Below are 16876 nucleotides of genomic sequence, written 5' to 3'. Positions count from 1 at the left end.
AGCTTTTGTCTTCGATTATAACTGTCCATTTCCTTTTCCTTTTCCCATATCAACTAATACACTGGCGTTTGTAATTCATTGCGTATGCATTGGAGATTGTTCTTTAGATATGAGTTTTCTATTGTATTATAATCGTATACCGATGTTCGTTTATTGCAGGGGTGCGTAGCTCTAAACAATAAAACGATAAACAGTAGAACAGAATAAAAATTAGTCCGTGAATTCAAAATGTTGGCAATTAAATACACGTCGAATACGATCTCGCAGAATAAAATAGACAATTTCAGAAATGCTTCGCGTGTTTACTTAATTAAATGAAAGTCTGGGACTTATATAGGTTTTGATGACAATGTTGATTGTACATCTGCAATCAAAGGCTTAACTATAATAGCCACTTTATTGCCCTGAAAAGCGGTACTAAAGAAGCTTTTTATCTCGCTTTTTATTCCCTCGTTTATTTTTCTCCCGCATTTGCACGCATAATAGTACAGTATGCAACAAGCGAGTAAAGTCGTTGAGTATTCCCGCGGGTGAGAGTTCTCGCTTCGCTCGGGCAGTAATTCACCCGAGGGAATAATCGACTTTACTCTCGTGTTGCATATAGTGCTTTATTCACGACTGAACTGTGTAGCCACTTTATTTCTTGAAAAGTGCGACCTACAACAGCTAAATTGAATAAATTAATACAATTTTTTAAAATATTAACAATTTTTTCATTTTTTTTTTAATTTTTCTACTTTTTAACATTGTTGCAAAATTTTTCGAAATTTTTAAAAATTTCTCGCATTTTGTGGAAAAAAATATGAGGGAATAAAATGCTACTTTAGTCCCGCTTTTCAGGGAATAAAGTGGCTATTATAGGCTAGGTCAGTCGTGAATAATAGTGTATTGTGTACCAAGGGCGTAAAGTGGGCTTTTTTAGGCCGAGTGTAAAGTTTGCAACCACACAAGGCCAAAAGCCCACTTAGCCCTTGGTGCATACAATATTTTTTTAACGCATGCACTGATTTTCGCGTTTACACACGCGTGCGTCTCTCGGATTCGTGCGGAAAAAACATCGAGAAAAGATTGTCAGTTATATTAGAAACTAGATTTTATTCTTTTATTTTGAATATTCGCGCTTCTAGTATGGCGGACGGTATATTTACGTAACAAATGTCGATTCTGCGCGCAAAAGCATCGTACAGCAGACGACTAAATACAGAAGAAAGAATCGCAGATGCATATAGGAGTAGTAAGCTATAGTAAAGTATACACAAGCCGTAAATTTGTTTTCTTGATTAAAAAATGTCTATAACATCTAAATTGATTCTTGGAGCAAGTATTGGGGTATCAGGTGGAATCATTCTGTATGTCCACTTGAAGCAAGATTCTGACATGTGAGTAGATTGTGGAACGTTTAAGTACAGGTTATGGATGACTGTAACATCATTTTACCTATTGGACGATAAAAAGCAAAACTAATATTTATTTTTGATACTTACATTTTAAAGGCCAATCATCTAATTAGGACATCGAACTTATTTTTCTGACAAACCATCGATGACAATTTTTTGCAATTACATTGTTCTATCTTTCTTTGTTTTTATTTTTTTTTTACAGAGAAAAGCTTCACATGGGAGTAATGAAAGATATAGAAAGACAAAGAAGGAGAAAAATTGAGAATATTTACTTACTTCAGCAACAATCAGAATTGACCAAAGAATTTCAAAGAGATATTGCTGACAAAACCAAGGATGGCAACGCTATGCCAAGTTGAAGTGCGTGTCACTCCATGTTTACACTTGTTATTTCTAAGCTGATATATTAAGTTTTGATATATTCAAAAATTTGTAAATTTATCGTGTAAATAAAACATTGAAATACACCTTAAGTTTATATATAATTATACAGATATATAATTGTTTTGCATTCCTTAATCAGTCTTAATGCTTTTTTGTATGAACATTCTGATATAATCAAAGTAAAAGCTAGGAAATTCACTGAATATTAAGTAGTTCATTATAATCTGAATTTTGTTTCTAAATAAAAAAATATCCTGTGAATTTATTTAAATTAAAAATATGTTGATTATTTACGCAAGCATCAAAATAAAGCATCTTCTCCATGATTTCAATTCACTACACTAAAGTATCTTTTGAATCGCTACAACAGCTGCAATTCATGACCTTATATGGACTTAAAATGTTGTCATACTACCCGATTATGTCGGCTATTCGCACACATATAAGTATCGGATCATTCATCGATAGCCGAGGCAAGAGTGTATAGGTTATGTACAACGTAGTGCATCAAATATATACGCAGTTGAAATCGAAAGAGACGCGGCTCAACTTTTGGAAACACAAAAATTTTTTGTTACATGAATGAAATACTTTTGGTAAAGAATATAAAATGGAAATCCTGCAGAATTATCCGGAGAGCGACGATTCCTTGAAATTTGCACTTTTGTCAAAAAAACTGTTCACCCTGACTCAATCAAGAATTTATGATAGAAAATTGCTTAATGAATATTTCATGAGTATTAACGACTTAGATTATAGAAATATTGTTATAAATGATAAAAGCGTAAGTATATTCCATTAGAGTTGTAAAAATTATTCAAACTCTTTTATAGGATATGTATGCATAAATGTTCATTCAATTTTCATTAATTATCCTTTTAAGGCCATGATGCTGGTGATAAACCAATTGTGTTCAATTATTCAACCAAGTGAAGTTTCTCTAGTCATAGGATTCTCGCAGTTCCTTGTGAATCTGGTAAAATGTGGAATCCGACTGCAGGGTATAACTAATACTGCTTGCAAGCGCTGGGTTGTTGAAAGCCTTAAGTTTTCAGATTCAGCTGCTGCATCTGACATACTTTATGCTTTGGAAAGTCTTCTAACAAATGGACCTTTTGATAGTATTCATCAAGTATATCACTTTTTTATTTTTGTGCCTATCGTTCAATAAGCCATTGAGTAAATGCATCATTTTTTTTATCTGCAGGATCTAAGAAAATTGTTAGGTGGAAATTCAATGATACTTAAACACATTTATCCACAAAATGTCAAATGGAATAAGGAGCAGCTTTTGGCCTTAGGTTGCTTGAAAAGTATACTGCTAATTACGGAGCAGAATGAAAGCTCTGTTGCTCCAGAATATGCATCGCTTATGAAAAAATTAGCTTTGCAAATACTAACTAAAATTCCTTCTGAAAATTTAGACAAAATGTACTTTAATAAGGTATTGTATTACCTCCACTCATATCTGGTCTGAATAATTAAAGATAAACGATGAATAATTTTACTTTTACTATGCTTAACAGATTGCAAGTATTTGTTTACGAATACTAAGAATTCTACTATCTAAAATATTAAACTTAAACAGGACAGATTCGATTGGAGAATTACTGGGCATAATACAAGTTTATCTTTTCCATGGTATCGAGGGATATCACAATTTAACGCCTCAAGAATTACGCCCAGCCATTATGAATTTACCAGATATACAGCATCCTGTTCAAAAAAAGAAATATTTTAGAAATAGAAATTACAAAATTAAAAATAAAAAACAATCGTCTAAAAAAGCTTCATCTGAGAATAATAATGTCCCTTATGAGGTCAAGACTGCTATTAAATGCTCCAGTGACTCTGATACTTCAGACTTTGAAAGAAGAGGCAAAGCTTGGGCAGATTCCGAAGTTAGAATAGAAGCTGCATTCTTGTTCCATTCTTTGGTTGAATGCACACAAAACAAAGAACTTTTTGGCTACTGGACACAAATAGTTGCAAGTGGATCTAGACACGATGCTAGGGTATTGACGAGATCTGTTTTACGTGAACCATCTGCAAAAGCTCGACAAATTGCTCTTAGTACACTCAATGATTTGTTAGTTGGGGCCAGAAACTTTTTGACTCACGCTGAACATATAGAGCAAATGTCGTTTGTTTCGTTTTCCGGTATGCTCAGTTTTGTGATAACAGAAATTCACTTTACCCTGTCTCTGTTGCTGAGCACGGAGAGGAACATTGTTGTACTTACTCAAGGACTAAAGTGTGCAACTGCACTTATCCAAGGAACGCCTTACTCTAAACTTAAACCTGGCCTTGCTACTAAAATAATGAGACATGCAAGATACCACTTATTGCACAAAGGTCAGTAATATGATACATGATAACTAGATATTTTCAAAAAATACACGTTTGATAAATGTCAACATATTCTTTTAGATCCTACCGTCAGAGTAGCAGCACTTTCAGTCTTTGAAGCTTTATCTTTGTCAGAGCCAATAACTGCTGAAATTTTCGACATCTTAGCCAGATCTTCTAATGCCATTGACGCTGATATCGGATTTTCAAGTTCAGATTTCAACACTGCTAAAGATGCAGAAACTGAAGAAGTAGTTGTTGATGATTTTGTTGACGAAAACAATTATTACGACTTTGACGATGGTGAAGACGTCCAAGAAACGCACGAAAGCGCTATAGTTCGAATATGTCTCAGAAACATTAAAAATAAAGTGAGTTTACCTCTACTGTTGTAATCATACTAATTCAATTGTTTTAAATTACTCAAAAATTATATATTATTTTCAGGTAGCCAACGAACCAGTCGTATACCAATCGTTAAAGTTATTAGGAACATTAGCTTTCAATGCAAGCAGCTTAATTTTCTCTCACTTAGATGTAATAGTCAGAACTTTGATCGACATTACAGACGATCAAGAGTCGCAAACAGCACTTCACGCATGTCGTGTAATGGAAATTATTGCTGGCCGTTTGGCAGATTCGAAATCCGACGACGGATCGACATTTTGGAATCTTGCATTCAATACCATTATATCATTGATGCAATATCCTTTACATTCCCTAAGAGAAGCAGCCTGTGATTGCTTGGGAAATATTGGTTCCGAAATGTTTGCTCAGCTCTCGGTTGGTGTCGTTAGTAAATTTTAGTTTCAAATTTAAATAAGTACTTGCACTAAACGATACTTGTTTTCATTTCAGAGAGACAAAAGCATAATAGTGATAACAGTATTATTCGGAGCAGTGCGAGATGACGAAAGTTGCGTGAGAGCAGCCGGTTTACGTGCCTTAGGTTTATTGGTGAGTCTAGCGACTCTTGAAGAAGATACTGGCTTCCTCATGGATTTAACGGATGTAACGTGCACAGCTTCGGAAGACTGCAATCTTGGCGTCAGAGTCAAAGCAGCTTGGGCTTTGGCAAGCTTATGCGACACTCTTGTCAAACGAGAGTAAGATGCAGATTTTATATAGTAAGAAAAAGAATAAGGTATTTATATTTAACTAACAAATATTTGTCCATGTTGCAGATCCAATAAAGATGTGGAACCCATACCGCTCGAAATAGTACTGCCAAAGCTTTACAAGACTAGTGTCAAGGCTGCCAAAGACAATGAAAAAGTTAAAAGCAATGCAGTTCGTGCTATTGGAAACATATTGTTTTTATGTCCGGATAGATCCATTATAAATGATACCTCATCTGCGTTTGAGGCTCTTATTACTTGCGCCACAATGGGAAATGATATGAAGGTATGGTCATTGAAGCTTCTCATCAAATGTCTGCAGGAAAATTACATTTGTACTTTATATTTCAGGTGAGATGGAATGCCTGCAGAGCTATTGGTACAATTTTAAGTCGTAATCCAGATGAAATGCTACCCTTAGGGTGGAAAGTATGTTTTTATAAGCTTTTAGAATTTGCAAACATATTTCAATATATTAAAAGAACACTTTCTTTACTATTCTCAGGACAAAGTATTCCCAGGATTGTGCGATTTAGTGTGTAATAGTCCAAACTTTAAAGTGCGTACAAATGCAGCTTGGGCTCTTTCAGTTTGCAATTCTTATGAAAAATACATAGTTACTTTGTGGAAAAGTATTATCTTTGGTCTTGAGAACTCTCAGCATGTTCCTAGTTATATTGAGTATCCCCATCGCGATGCTCTTGTACAACAGGTTGGTATATGAAAATTTTGTTGTTATATGTTGAGAAAAAAAATGTAAAGCCTTTTGTTTATTTGAAATTAAATTATTTTCAGCTGTGCATTACCCTATGTCACTTAGCAGTCCATACAGATATATCAGAACTTGAAAGTCTATGGGTAGAAGTAAAAGATCACTTCGAAGACCTTTCTCAACACCTCAAGCATTTTCAAGTGAAATAAATTTATATTAATGATATCTACATATTATTATTTTTCTCAGACTTAATTGGTTGTTTCTTTTTACAGGAACATGTTTTGCCAGAAAAAGCTGGAGACCTTATTAAGGCTAAAGCCCAGTTTGCATCATTTGTTAAACAAGCGATAAGATCAAGTGAAAAGGAAGTGGCGTCAAACCTGCTAGAGTTATTCCAAAGAGAAGAGAAATACGACAACCTTGACGCCTCGTCGATTTTAAATTAATGAGAGCCATGCATGGACATGACATAGACACTGTATATAAAATCTGTTGACTTGTATATATATTGTTTACAAATAATTAATTTAATTTTTTATTAAAATATATAATTTATAATACAGATCATGTTGCCAAAATTTACTAACAATGACAATGTTTATCAACTGTTATCCTCATCTTTTATCTCTTTAGATTTTTTCTCACTGTCATTATCACTTTCTTTACATGCACTATCATTTTCAGTTTTCATGTTTGCTTTATTTATTTCTTCACTTGCACTAGTACCCTCTCTATCCCTAGCATCAGAAATTTCTTCTTTGACTTGGTCTTCAGACTTGATTTCTGTACTTGATTCTTCCTGATTTACATCAACAGTAGTTTGATTTTCAGAATCAGTTTGCATCACATTGGCATCAGGTATTTCAGGCTCTGCTTTGACCCCTGAATCTGCTGATTCTTTTGTAATATTTTCGTCGTTCAATTTTTCTTCATCAGAAGAATCGTCAGAATTACTTTTTTCACTGCTGTCTTCATTTTTCACCTTGTTTTTGTCAGATGGCTTGAATTTCTTTTGTTTCAATTTCTGTTTCCTTTTTAATCTTTTAGCTCTTTTTTTAGCTGTCGCTTCATCTGCTAATTTTTTGTTTTCTTCAAGCTTTTTGTGATACTCTTCATCCAAAAGTTCCTACAAATAAAGTTCTTAATCTGTATCAAATTAACTTAGGTAGAAATTCAGTTTGAAAAATGAGAAGATACCAACCTTGTGACCTTTTTCTTGAATAAATTTCTGCCGAGCATATTCTTTTCTTCTTAAATGGCGATATACGTGAAATTCACCACTACCAGCTCCAGCGCTGCTACCCATAACGTTGCGTACAAACTCAGGTACTGCAGGTGTATTTTTGGACTTGGGTCGTTCTGGTATAATAACTGGTTTTTCCTAATAATCAGCAAAACAATCGTCATTTGACTAACATCTTAACCATGTAATATTTCATGTGAATAAGAAACACTTACTGGATTTTTCATTAACTTTATCACTTTCAACCTTTGTAAATCTACTGCAGTTTTTGCCACTAGTGGCCTTTCCGCATCCTTTTCATCATCGGAGCTGTCCTTGGGCATTTTGATCGTTTTTTCGTTATCAAAAAAACTCGTTCCTAATCCAGAAAAATGTATGATTATAAGAGATTTTTATCTGCAAGAAAGCTCTCGAATTTCAACTATGTAGGTTAGACTGATAGAACACCATTAATACTACTTACAGTATCGATTTCCTTGTAGAAATTAATCACCAACGACTATTCGAATGATCGAAACCGTCAATACCAGCAATATATACCCAACGATAACAACAAACTACAGCAGCAAAATAAAAAAGCCGATTGTAAACAAACAATCCACCTGCGCAAAACACACATGAACCTCGTGAAGTTGGTGCTCGTCTCTCGAACACAGACCAGTCGATAATTTACCAGCTGCGGGGGAGGACTGTTCACGCGCGGCCAAGTTCGCGTCTGTTTTTTATCTCGTTTTAAGTAGCTTTTTCGCCCACGCACTTGCTAAATTTGTCGGTGCCATTATGCATTGTGTTCAATCAGCTAATAAAATCCGTCTGAATTGTCAACGAGATGATTCGGGGGAGCTCAAAGTTGCTTCAACAGTGGCCCATCGGTGCAAAAGCTTCGTCTGAGAGACTGCAGCAGTGGCGGTCGCGAAAATGAAGATGATCATAGCAGGTGGTTATTTTTGAGCACTTGTCATTCGCAGTGGCCTATTCTTGAGCTGCGGCATTGATAACGTGGAAATGTGCTAAAGATTAAGTAGTTGCTTTCGTCACGATTTTCGATAAACTTGTTCGTCTGTTTTTGGATTCGCTTGTGTTATCGGCTTGTTGAGAATTTTATTTCGTAAACGAATGAGTTTGAAGTTAATTTTTTTTGCTGACATTACTGTAAACAAAGTTTTTTAATTTTAGTTAAACAGTGTTAAGTCTTTTTGTTCCATATTGTTCATACAAAACATTCAGATTCATTGCTCTAGGTATAAGTACACTCACAATCTCCTTCCATTTTTTACATCACGTGTGACTTTCACTTTCTATCATTAATCAAATTTTTATCTCACATTCATAGTCTCATGCATGTGCATCCCTGTTTGTTACTTTTATTAAAACATTTTGTAGTGTGTCAATCTTACAATAATGATTGTATTTCAGATGAAAATTAGAATAATAAACCATGGATGCAGGCTCAGATTCCTCAAGATGCGAACTGGATTCCATCGCATCCGCGGACTCTCTGCAGATGATAACGGATGAATTTCGACTGCATCACCTCTCAACTCCAGATGTGTTAAATGTAGAGCTGTCGAAGCGAGTTGCTTCATTAGAATTAGATAACGAACGATTGCGAATTGATTTAGAAAATGCTAGAATAGAAATAAATGCCAAAAACGCTGCCAATCAAGGATTAAAAAATAAGATAGCAGAGCTCTACATGGAGGCTCAAAGCTCACTGCAGGAAAAGCAAAAACTGCATAACTCTGTAAAGGATGCTCAGTGTCGCCTTGTCGCTGCTGAAAATTCTACAAAATGGTATCAAGGACAAATGCACAAAGTGCAGGCTAACAAAAAGTCCTTACAAGTAGAAATAGATACGTATCAAAGTATGTTAAGGCAAAAGCATCAAACTCTTGTGAATATTACTGCTAAGTGGAAACAATTAAATGAAGATTATCTGCTTGTTGTACAAAAGCATAAGAAAGAAAAGGATATTTTGCAAGCAGAAATCGAATTGTTAAAAATGAAGGATCATAGTCTTAAGGTGAGACACGAAGCAATTTATTTTTAATTTTTTATCCTGATAAAAGATATATTAAGGCTAAGAACTCTTCTCTAGAGCTGCAATCTGCAACAACAGCCACAGCAGCAATCATCAGTGCCAATGTCAACCTACCAAGAGTTGGAGTGCAAATTAGAGACAGCAGACGAGGAGCTACAGGATGCGAGAGCTGAGCTTCGAGCTCTGGAACAGCGTTTGATGAGCGCAGAGGTGGAGAAGGTGTCACTCGAGAGTGGGATGGTCAAGCTACGTACCCTCCTGTCTTCTGAGGAAGACAGTTTGCAGAGGTGCCAAAGCGAGCGAGCCGAGCTTGCGGAAATCGGAGGAGAATTAAGGATCGAACTGCAAAAACTCAGATCAGAGAACGAGACTCTGCAGATGAGTCTGCTGTCCAGTAGACAAGAACATGAACAGGTTGGTTTATCTAAAACATTTTTCAAACCTAGATTTTATTAATGTAATTTCTTTTTCTTACATAAATTCTTTGAAAGACTATGAAGGCGTTGCGTATTTTTATTTATGTTAATTTTTAAAAATATGCTTAAAATAGGTTGAAGATGCCATAGAGCAGTTGCGCTCGCAGCTGTCCAAAATGATAGCCCAACACAGACTGCTAAAAAGTAGAAACGCGGAGTTGGAAGAGAAATTAAATGCCATGCAGGACATATACAATGAAAACAAACGTTTAAAATCTTTGTCGTATTCGGCGAATGCGTCGCTCTTCAGAAGATTAAGGCAGGAGAGGAGGAAAGCCAACCACTTGCAAAAGCAGCTTTGCCAAGAACAAAGTAGACAACGCGCTCTTTCCGAGGTAAGATCAGGATTTTATTTTCCATACTTGATGAAAAAAACACTTTCTCAATGAGTCCTAATTGTTTTCCAGAAGACAAAAGTGGATTCTTCAATCAAAGACTGTTTAAAACAAGCTCTTGAAAGAAATAAAGTAAGACTAGGATTAACTTATAATTAAGCATCCATTAATCTGATTTTTAATAATTGCATGCTTATCTCAGGAACTCAAGGATCAATTATTAAAATCCACAAAAGTATCCGAGGAGAGTCTTGACGAGGGCTATGCTGACAGTGCCAGCAGCGTGATCAGTGTTTCACTGACAAATCTGCCATCCCCTCGACCCCTTAGTCCAGTATTACTCAATACTATAACTGACATATTATCCAAAAGTAAGAACTTTTGGGATCCGTTGCATCTTGGACTTAATGAACTGCACGCGAAACTCGAAAATTACAAGGGTGAAAAGATCCCATCGCCGAGTATTGTTTTTTACGACTCACTGCAGTTGTCCACGCCACCGCCATCGCCACCGAGCACTATACGATCGGTGATCTAAATTATTGTAAATAAATTCGAGAAAGGGATTAAAGAGTTAGTGATTCATTTATCATGCGAGATGTTTGAATGATAAAGAGATATATCAAATAAATTTTTCATGGTGACTATATGGTGACTAACTCTTGCTTCGTTTAATTTTGACTTATCAAAAATGTGATATAGACAATACATATGCTACGGATGCTATGTAGACGAATAATCTGCACTCAAACATCTCATATGATTGAATTATGATAAGGAGTAGTTAGAGGTGTTAGATTATTACAGTTATATATATATATATATATATATATATATATATATATATATATATATATATATATATATATATATATATATATATATATATATATATATATAATATATAAATGTTGTTAAATATTTTTTTATTTATATTGTGCCGTTGTACTTTATAACCTTTAGAGAAAAAACTCACGTGCCGTTATAGTAATCATTATAATTAAAACTGCGAGATTTCGGTTGTTTAGAAGTGAAAAAGTTTTGGTTATTTATTTCATATTTTTGTTATTGATTTTAATGGTGTACTACTGTTTTTTTTTTGTTGTATAAAAAATTATAATCGAGTAATATTGATTCATGCATTTATAATAATCCATAAAGATTATTGTTATCAATTCAAGTTTACAAAAAAAAAATTAGTCATAACATGAAAATAGTAGTAATATACTTGCACTTTCATAATACTGCTCTTAGTTATGCATAATTTCAAATGATATTCACATTATTTTTTAATTGAAGTAAAGAATTAAAAATTTTACTAATGATAACATAAATAAGTTTTAAATTAAAGGTTTCATAGTGGCAAACATAAAAATTTAGTATTTGTACTTGTATTATATCATTACAGTATTTAGTGATAGAAAGAAGTCAGAGATAGATTTACAAGGTAAAGTAGATGAATAAATTATACGATCAAAATTAGTGTGCGATAATTATACTTTTATTAGTTTCAAAACCCGGTTACACAGAGTTTAAACAAACAGCAATGGTATTGTCATAATAGACATTTGTATACAACCTATATGGCTTTGCCTATGGCGGCAGGTACATTTACAAAAGTGTAAAGTTAACCAAAAATTACTCTTGCGTTTACTTTTCTTTGTTTCCTTTGTGCAATACAAACGCAGTATTAAATTTCGATGAAAAATACAGTAATAAATTCTTCTTTCATAAGAAAAGTACGAGAGCATTATAAATCATTCTTAAAACCTCTCTTTCTTTTCTGATGGATAATTTCGAAATTTTCGTAAGTAAATTAAAAGACGCATAATGTGTGTGTGTATATATATATATACACACACACATATATATATATATATATATATATGAAAATCAGCAGAATAATTTAACGACCAAGAACGTTAACTTAAAAAAGAAACACATGACTTTAGATTTTAATTCTTCCTCCTCTTAAGATACATGCTACATAAACTATTCGTTTCCATAAATCTACTAATTTCTGCTTTATCTAAGTCGAAGTTTATGTTACTCCTTTCGTGAGGAAATATTCAAATATGTAAGATATGGAATATTTAATTTAATTAATCAAGCAACATTCACAAGCACGGAGCAGGTATTGATGATATCGATAAAATCAAAATTTTTTCTAGTTTTGGCAACATTTATGGCACGGTATATAATATGGGAGTGTCCCACACTCAATGTTTGTACAGTACTTTAACTATGTGAATAATTACTTTCTTTTCTATCCACTTATTTTTGTTTTCAATACATAAGCTCATACATCACAATAAGTATTAAGGAACAAGAATTGAACTCAACTGTAATATTGTTTATAATGAAAATTGGTCAAAAGTTATTTTTCAAAGCAGTATTGGATAATTGCATGATAACGAATTGCATAAACTTTTTGACAAAGTAAACTTTAATTAGTATTTAAATTAAAAGATTTAATCCACTCAAACACTAATAGTTTATCAAAGTTGCTCAAAGTGATTTGTAACAGTAATAATCAATGCAATTTCAGAATTAATCATTTAATGATATCATTGTAGACAACTAAAATAAATAAATCAGGAGCTTATGATATTTGATCATTTAAGTGAAGTAAATTATACTAAATTAAGATATAAAACTAAATAAAACACGTTATATGCTCTGAGAAAAATGATTAAAAAAATATATAACTTAAAATATAAAAAAAAATCCTCCTACACGAAAATATCACAGTCAAGCATAGTTTAAACAAATTAAAAATTATGATAATCACGCTGACTATATTTTGAAAATGAAGTTTTTTTTTGTAAGTATTGATCAATATATGCTTCTTTGTACGTTTGATTCTGAAAGATATATAACATAATCGCGGCGCGTGTACGAGACGTATTATTGTAGTAATACACATTGACATTAAATTTAGTCGATAAGTCAGTTTATCGACACAAAGCCATTACGGCTATTAAAAGGATATGAAAGTTGTATAAAAATTCAATTGATATTATACTGATCATCGTTGGAAGATGCTTATCCAACAGATTTTTATGTAATAAAGATTTAGATTAGAAGTATAATAATATCAGTTTTGATAACTCATTTATTACAAAATCTAAACATATGTAATTAATAACGCCACAAATTCCGAACGTAGATTTGAAAAAAAAAATCTGTTTTAGGAAATAACGAAACCATGATCAGTATAAAATCACAGCGTCTCCTTCACATCCTCTTAAAAATCGAGGCTCGCCTGCAGTAAATTTATTAAAAGGTAAAAAATAATTATTATATTCTTCGATACGCGTTCCGTATTATTAGTTTTTTTTCTCGTCAACAATAATATCGTAACAGCCTGGTTTTACCTTTATACCGATAACAATTTTTCGAAACACGTTGCAAATTTTTTTATTTATTTATTTATTTTTTGATTATGCATCATCACTTGTTTGTCCTAGTAAATTTCTTTAAACCCACCTCATTATCCTTACACAATTGCCTATTGAGTTTTACAAATACACGTATATCATAATAATGGTATACATGGGTATGTACGTGTACAATATCGTGAAATATACCGCGCGCGTGGGAAAAAACACGGTCAGCTGGTCACGGCGCCGGCCGACGGCATTAAAAAGAAGCACCATGGCTCGTTATTCAGTCTACGTTGACAGTCGTTCGCGTCCTCGTCGTGATCAACGTGGTAATAATAATAGCAATAATAATAATAATAATAATAATAATAATAATAATAATAATAGTAACCAACACGTCCCATCTTATACACCGTAGCAATGGGAATGTTGCTGAACAACAATACCTATAAGTTCATTACCGCGCTTACTGGTAGAAGACGATTATTATTATTGTTAATACATGCTAGGAGGAGGAGTTGATATAGACTACTACCGTACGCCATTATCATTATTTCAGCTAATATCATCATCGTCATTGCGCCCTCGAGTACTTTACTCTCAATCTTCTGCTGCTGCTGTTTTAGCTGTTGTTGCTGGTGTTGTTGTTCCTGCTCGGTCAGTTGTTGGTATTGATATTGGCCGGCAGCCCATTGTCATCTGGGAGCTGGGTCGCTCTGGCGCACGCGGTCGAAGTGCCGACGGTAATGGGCCTTGCCGCGTCCCCTATTGCGATGGTGGCCGTGGTGATGATGATGATGGTTTTGTTGATGAGATTGTCGCGCTTGTCCATCCTTGTGGTTCTGGGATTGGTTGTGCTGTTGCTGCTGTTGATTTTGTTGCTTCGATTGCTGCTGTGCAGAACAATTCTTTGTAGTGTATGTTCTTTAAAAATTCCTTTGACTAGAACATTGGGTAAAAAGAATCGATTTTCTCACCACTTGAGCCGGCTGAGAAGCGATTGCATTAAGACTAGTTCCTGGAGGACTGGGTTCTTCAGCAGAGCCATTGGAGTTGTCCTCAGTTGTCAACAATAGTTTGACGCCTTCTGCCTCAAGATCAATGATACCACCACGACGTTGTTGGCGCAGAAACAGCTCAGCCATTTGGCGCTGCATGTCCAGGAGTTCTTGGGTCACGGCAAAGTCCGTAGCGGCTTCCACGTCGATTGGAGGAGGTGCTCCAGTTAAGCTTCTCACATCGCAATTGATGGACTCGCGGCAGACGGGACAGAGAGCCTAGCAAAAAAGAAAATGTATAAAACTCATTACATATTGATGAAAAAGAATAATTTAGTTATGTGATTTTAGCACACACTTGGAATTTATTAGTTGTATCTTGCTGCCATAATGGCAATTTTTCTTGTTCCTCTCTATAATATCGTTCAGCTGCTGCAACGTGAGCTGCTAAGCAATGAGAATGAAAGTGATGATAGCATTCTGTTTTTGTAAATTCATCTCCCTCACGAAATCCGTACAAACAGACTGCACATTGACCAGTTGGAAGATTGCTTCTTGTCAAATGTTCTCTGACAAGCTGAAAAATTGTTGAAATAATTGAATAAAATGAATCAACTTGTTTAATAAGTCAGAATAAAATTAATTGATTTATTACCTCAATCAGTTCAAACATCATTGGCTGACCCACAATATCCTTGCATTTAGCATCAGCGTCAGACTGAATCTGTTTCACAGTCTCTTCATCCAAACCACGAGGGTTTCTTAAATTTACGATAGGTATTGTATCAGGATAACCGGGTAGTAGCTCGACAATTAATCTCACACATACATATTGGGACTGTGAATCTTCTCCTGTTGATGGAAAGACTAATGTTTCTATTGACTCTGGTTCACCCCTTAAAAAAACAAACAAGGAACATTTTAGATTAATTTCAATTCTTGAAGTAACCATAAATATCATTCTTTATACTTAAAAATTCATGAATAGAAAAAACTATCAACGAAAATTCTTTTGATTGTGTTCCTGTAGCATGCTATGCTAAAGTGAGAGTATAATGTGAACTGGTATTAGCTATCTACTGCAACACATAAAGACATTGCATCAAATCAAGTTCAAGCTTATTACAATAATTCCAAGTATTTCAATATAAACATTGAATTTTTTATGGTTGGTATACACAAACACATGCATGAAAATGAATGATAGTCAATTGGAATTTCAATATCACATGCGATTAATAGGCCAAACAATGAATAGTTAAGCCAGTATCAGTACCTATCGTTCTCTGCAATATGGAGCTCATCGTCGAGTAAAATAGCCCTCAAAGCCTCAATTTCATCTGTCACCCTGAAAAACACAAACACAAAAGAGTATATAATAGATACTTTTCAAAAACCAAACACAAGAATATATTCGTCAAGGCTTTGTAGGATCTGAGTGTTCCTTTTTATATACATATACTGAAAGACCATCACCTCTCGTCTATGACAGCTGACATTTTCGTTCAGAAGCTTTATACTTTTCGCGCAAGGGCTGGAGCTCTACTGCCAAAACGACGACTTGTGTAGTGTGTATATGAATTTCCCGACGTGTGTATACGAAACGCCCGAGTTTTCCGGGCACGACGGCTACACTCGTACCGGATGAAAAATTCAGCGAGCAAACGAGCCGCAACGGCAGTAGGTGTGGGTAGTTCTTTACTCTCGTTTTTTTTCTCGCGTACGACCCTCTTTTCTATACGAGCTGCTTCGCTGCTGCTGCTAGGAGTTAGGACTGGGCTGTCTTTTGCTTTTCGCAGGCAAAATAAGTCGTCGCCGCGCACCTCCGCGCTTTTCTTTATTGATTTGCTGCGAGAGGCGGGATCTGAGTTATCGACGGAGGGATGGGATTGAAAGGATGACGCGGTTGGTAACGTTGGTATGCACGCACCTAATGCTTCCCTCTCCAAATAAAAGACTTGGGAAGCGGAGAGCGAGAGAGAAAATCGAGAGCATCCCGCAGTTGAAAGGTATAAAATATAAAATCTCTGCAGTTTAGTTTTACTCTCATAGAGAATGTTATAATACTTATTATTTCATCTTGTATATTCCATATAGTATACAATAAGATAATTACGTTTTCCTTCATAGGTACTTTGCCGAAGTTAAATAATACAATCGGGAGATCTTAAAAAAGTCCCAGGCGGAAATATATCAACCAAAAAAAAATCTTATAAAAGCTAATAAGTTTTATGATCGATTTATAATATGTAGATTTTGGACTCTAATAATGGTTAGTAATATTTTATAGAGCTTATTAGCTTTCATTAAATTTTCGATATATTCTGGCACAAAAATAAATAAATGCGTGACCTCCAAAAAACTTTTAACAAGTTTTAAAAATTATTTATAAGTTTTTATAATTCATATGATATTTTAGGAAGTTTTTCAA

The 16876-nt window shown here is 34.4% G+C and overlaps 5 protein-coding genes across 8 annotated transcripts; 3 read left to right on the top strand and 2 right to left on the bottom strand.

Annotated features, from left to right (window-relative positions):
• The first annotated feature begins 1191 nt into the window (after positions 1-1191).
• On the top strand, positions 1192-1888 carry LOC100121087 (protein PET117 homolog, mitochondrial). Its single transcript, XM_001604619.5, has 2 exons — positions 1192-1379; positions 1603-1888. The coding sequence occupies exons 1-2, from the start codon at positions 1288-1290 to the stop codon at positions 1757-1759; spliced, it is 249 nt and encodes an 82-aa protein (XP_001604669.1). The 5' UTR covers positions 1192-1287; the 3' UTR covers positions 1760-1888.
• Positions 1889-2144: 256 nt separating this feature from the next.
• LOC100121063 (HEAT repeat-containing protein 6) lies at positions 2145-6530 on the top strand. Its single transcript, XM_001604596.6, has 12 exons — positions 2145-2568; positions 2668-2916; positions 2992-3228; positions 3311-4139; positions 4215-4504; positions 4581-4916; positions 4992-5239; positions 5318-5537; positions 5603-5680; positions 5757-5963; positions 6047-6163; positions 6239-6530. Exons 1-12 carry the CDS (start codon positions 2395-2397, stop codon positions 6410-6412), a joined length of 3159 nt encoding a protein of 1052 aa, XP_001604646.2. The 5' UTR covers positions 2145-2394; the 3' UTR covers positions 6413-6530.
• Positions 6478-7858, bottom strand: LOC100121038 (PRKR-interacting protein 1 homolog). The gene is made up of 4 exons (XM_001604574.6): positions 7673-7858; positions 7425-7567; positions 7168-7347; positions 6478-7092 (listed from the first exon to the last, which is right to left on the bottom strand). The coding sequence occupies exons 2-4, from the start codon at positions 7530-7532 to the stop codon at positions 6568-6570; spliced, it is 813 nt and encodes a 270-aa protein (XP_001604624.2). The 5' UTR covers positions 7533-7567; positions 7673-7858; the 3' UTR covers positions 6478-6567.
• Positions 7859-7873: 15 nt separating this feature from the next.
• LOC103315852 (polyamine-modulated factor 1-binding protein 1) lies at positions 7874-10893 on the top strand. Of its 3 annotated transcripts, none has more exons than XM_031932759.2 (6): positions 7874-8146; positions 8626-9232; positions 9308-9664; positions 9801-10061; positions 10137-10193; positions 10264-10893. In XM_031932759.2, the coding sequence occupies exons 2-6, from the start codon at positions 8648-8650 to the stop codon at positions 10597-10599; spliced, it is 1596 nt and encodes a 531-aa protein (XP_031788619.1). In that variant the 5' UTR covers positions 7874-8146; positions 8626-8647; the 3' UTR covers positions 10600-10893. The 3 variants fall into 3 exon arrangements, with proteins under 3 accessions (XP_031788619.1, XP_008204985.2, XP_016841792.1); XM_008206763.4 differs by having other exon boundaries at positions 10134-10193; positions 10264-10892; XM_016986303.3 differs by lacking the exon at positions 7874-8146 and adding an exon at positions 8230-8450 and having other exon boundaries at positions 10134-10193.
• A 647-nt stretch (positions 10894-11540) lies between these two features.
• On the bottom strand, positions 11541-16260 carry LOC103315544 (E3 ubiquitin-protein ligase RNF25). 2 transcript variants are annotated; one of them, XM_008204972.4, is made up of 6 exons: positions 15922-16260; positions 15722-15793; positions 15101-15341; positions 14804-15022; positions 14425-14724; positions 11541-14340 (listed from the first exon to the last, which is right to left on the bottom strand). In XM_008204972.4, the coding sequence occupies exons 1-6, from the start codon at positions 15942-15944 to the stop codon at positions 14143-14145; spliced, it is 1053 nt and encodes a 350-aa protein (XP_008203194.1). In that variant the 5' UTR covers positions 15945-16260; the 3' UTR covers positions 11541-14142. The 2 variants fall into 2 exon arrangements, with proteins under 2 accessions (XP_008203194.1, XP_016841789.1); XM_016986300.3 differs by having other exon boundaries at positions 11541-14337.
• Positions 16261-16876: the final 616 nt, after the last annotated feature.

The sequence above is a fragment of the Nasonia vitripennis genome, chromosome 5 (assembly GCF_009193385.2).
Source record: "Nasonia vitripennis strain AsymCx chromosome 5, Nvit_psr_1.1, whole genome shotgun sequence".
Lineage (NCBI taxonomy): Eukaryota > Metazoa > Arthropoda > Insecta > Hymenoptera > Pteromalidae > Nasonia > Nasonia vitripennis.
The sequence above is the reverse complement of the archived record's forward strand: the minus strand, read 5'-3'. Positions and strand labels throughout refer to the sequence as shown.

Excerpts from the sequence above, each read along its gene's own strand:
- LOC100121063 (XM_001604596.6), top strand. The coding sequence starts at position 2,395 with ATGGAAATCCTGCAGAATTATCCGGAGAGCGACGATTCCTTGAAATTT. Across the intron at positions 4,505-4,580 it reads TCAGAAACATTAAAAATAAA|GTAGCCAACGAACCAGTCGT; the intron begins GTGAGTTTACCT and ends TATTATTTTCAG. Across the intron at positions 4,917-4,991 it reads AAATGTTTGCTCAGCTCTCG|AGAGACAAAAGCATAATAGT; the intron begins GTTGGTGTCGTT and ends TTTTCATTTCAG.
- LOC103315544 (XM_008204972.4), bottom strand. The coding sequence starts at position 15,944 with ATGTCAGCTGTCATAGACGAGAG. Across the intron at positions 15,794-15,921 it reads TCAGCTGTCATAGACGAGAG|GGTGACAGATGAAATTGAGG; the intron begins GTGATGGTCTTT and ends TGTGTTTTTCAG. Across the intron at positions 15,342-15,721 it reads CATATTGCAGAGAACGATAG|GGGTGAACCAGAGTCAATAG; the intron begins GTACTGATACTG and ends TGTTTTTTTAAG.
- LOC103315852 (XM_016986303.3), top strand. The coding sequence starts at position 8,648 with ATGGATGCAGGCTCAGATTCCTCAAGATGCGAACTGGATTCCATCGCA. Across the intron at positions 10,062-10,133 it reads GACAACGCGCTCTTTCCGAG|AAGACAAAAGTGGATTCTTC; the intron begins GTAAGATCAGGA and ends ATTGTTTTCCAG. Across the intron at positions 10,194-10,263 it reads AAGCTCTTGAAAGAAATAAA|GAACTCAAGGATCAATTATT; the intron begins GTAAGACTAGGA and ends TGCTTATCTCAG.
- LOC100121087 (XM_001604619.5), top strand. The coding sequence starts at position 1,288 with ATGTCTATAACATCTAAATTGATTCTTGGAGCAAGTATTGGGGTATCA. Across the intron at positions 1,380-1,602 it reads TTGAAGCAAGATTCTGACAT|AGAAAAGCTTCACATGGGAG; the intron begins GTGAGTAGATTG and ends TTTTTTTTACAG.
- LOC100121038 (XM_001604574.6), bottom strand. The coding sequence starts at position 7,532 with ATGCCCAAGGACAGCTCCGATGATGAAAAGGATGCGGAAAGGCCACTA. Across the intron at positions 7,348-7,424 it reads TAAAGTTAATGAAAAATCCA|GAAAAACCAGTTATTATACC; the intron begins GTAAGTGTTTCT and ends GCTGATTATTAG. Across the intron at positions 7,093-7,167 it reads TTCAAGAAAAAGGTCACAAG|GAACTTTTGGATGAAGAGTA; the intron begins GTTGGTATCTTC and ends CTTTATTTGTAG.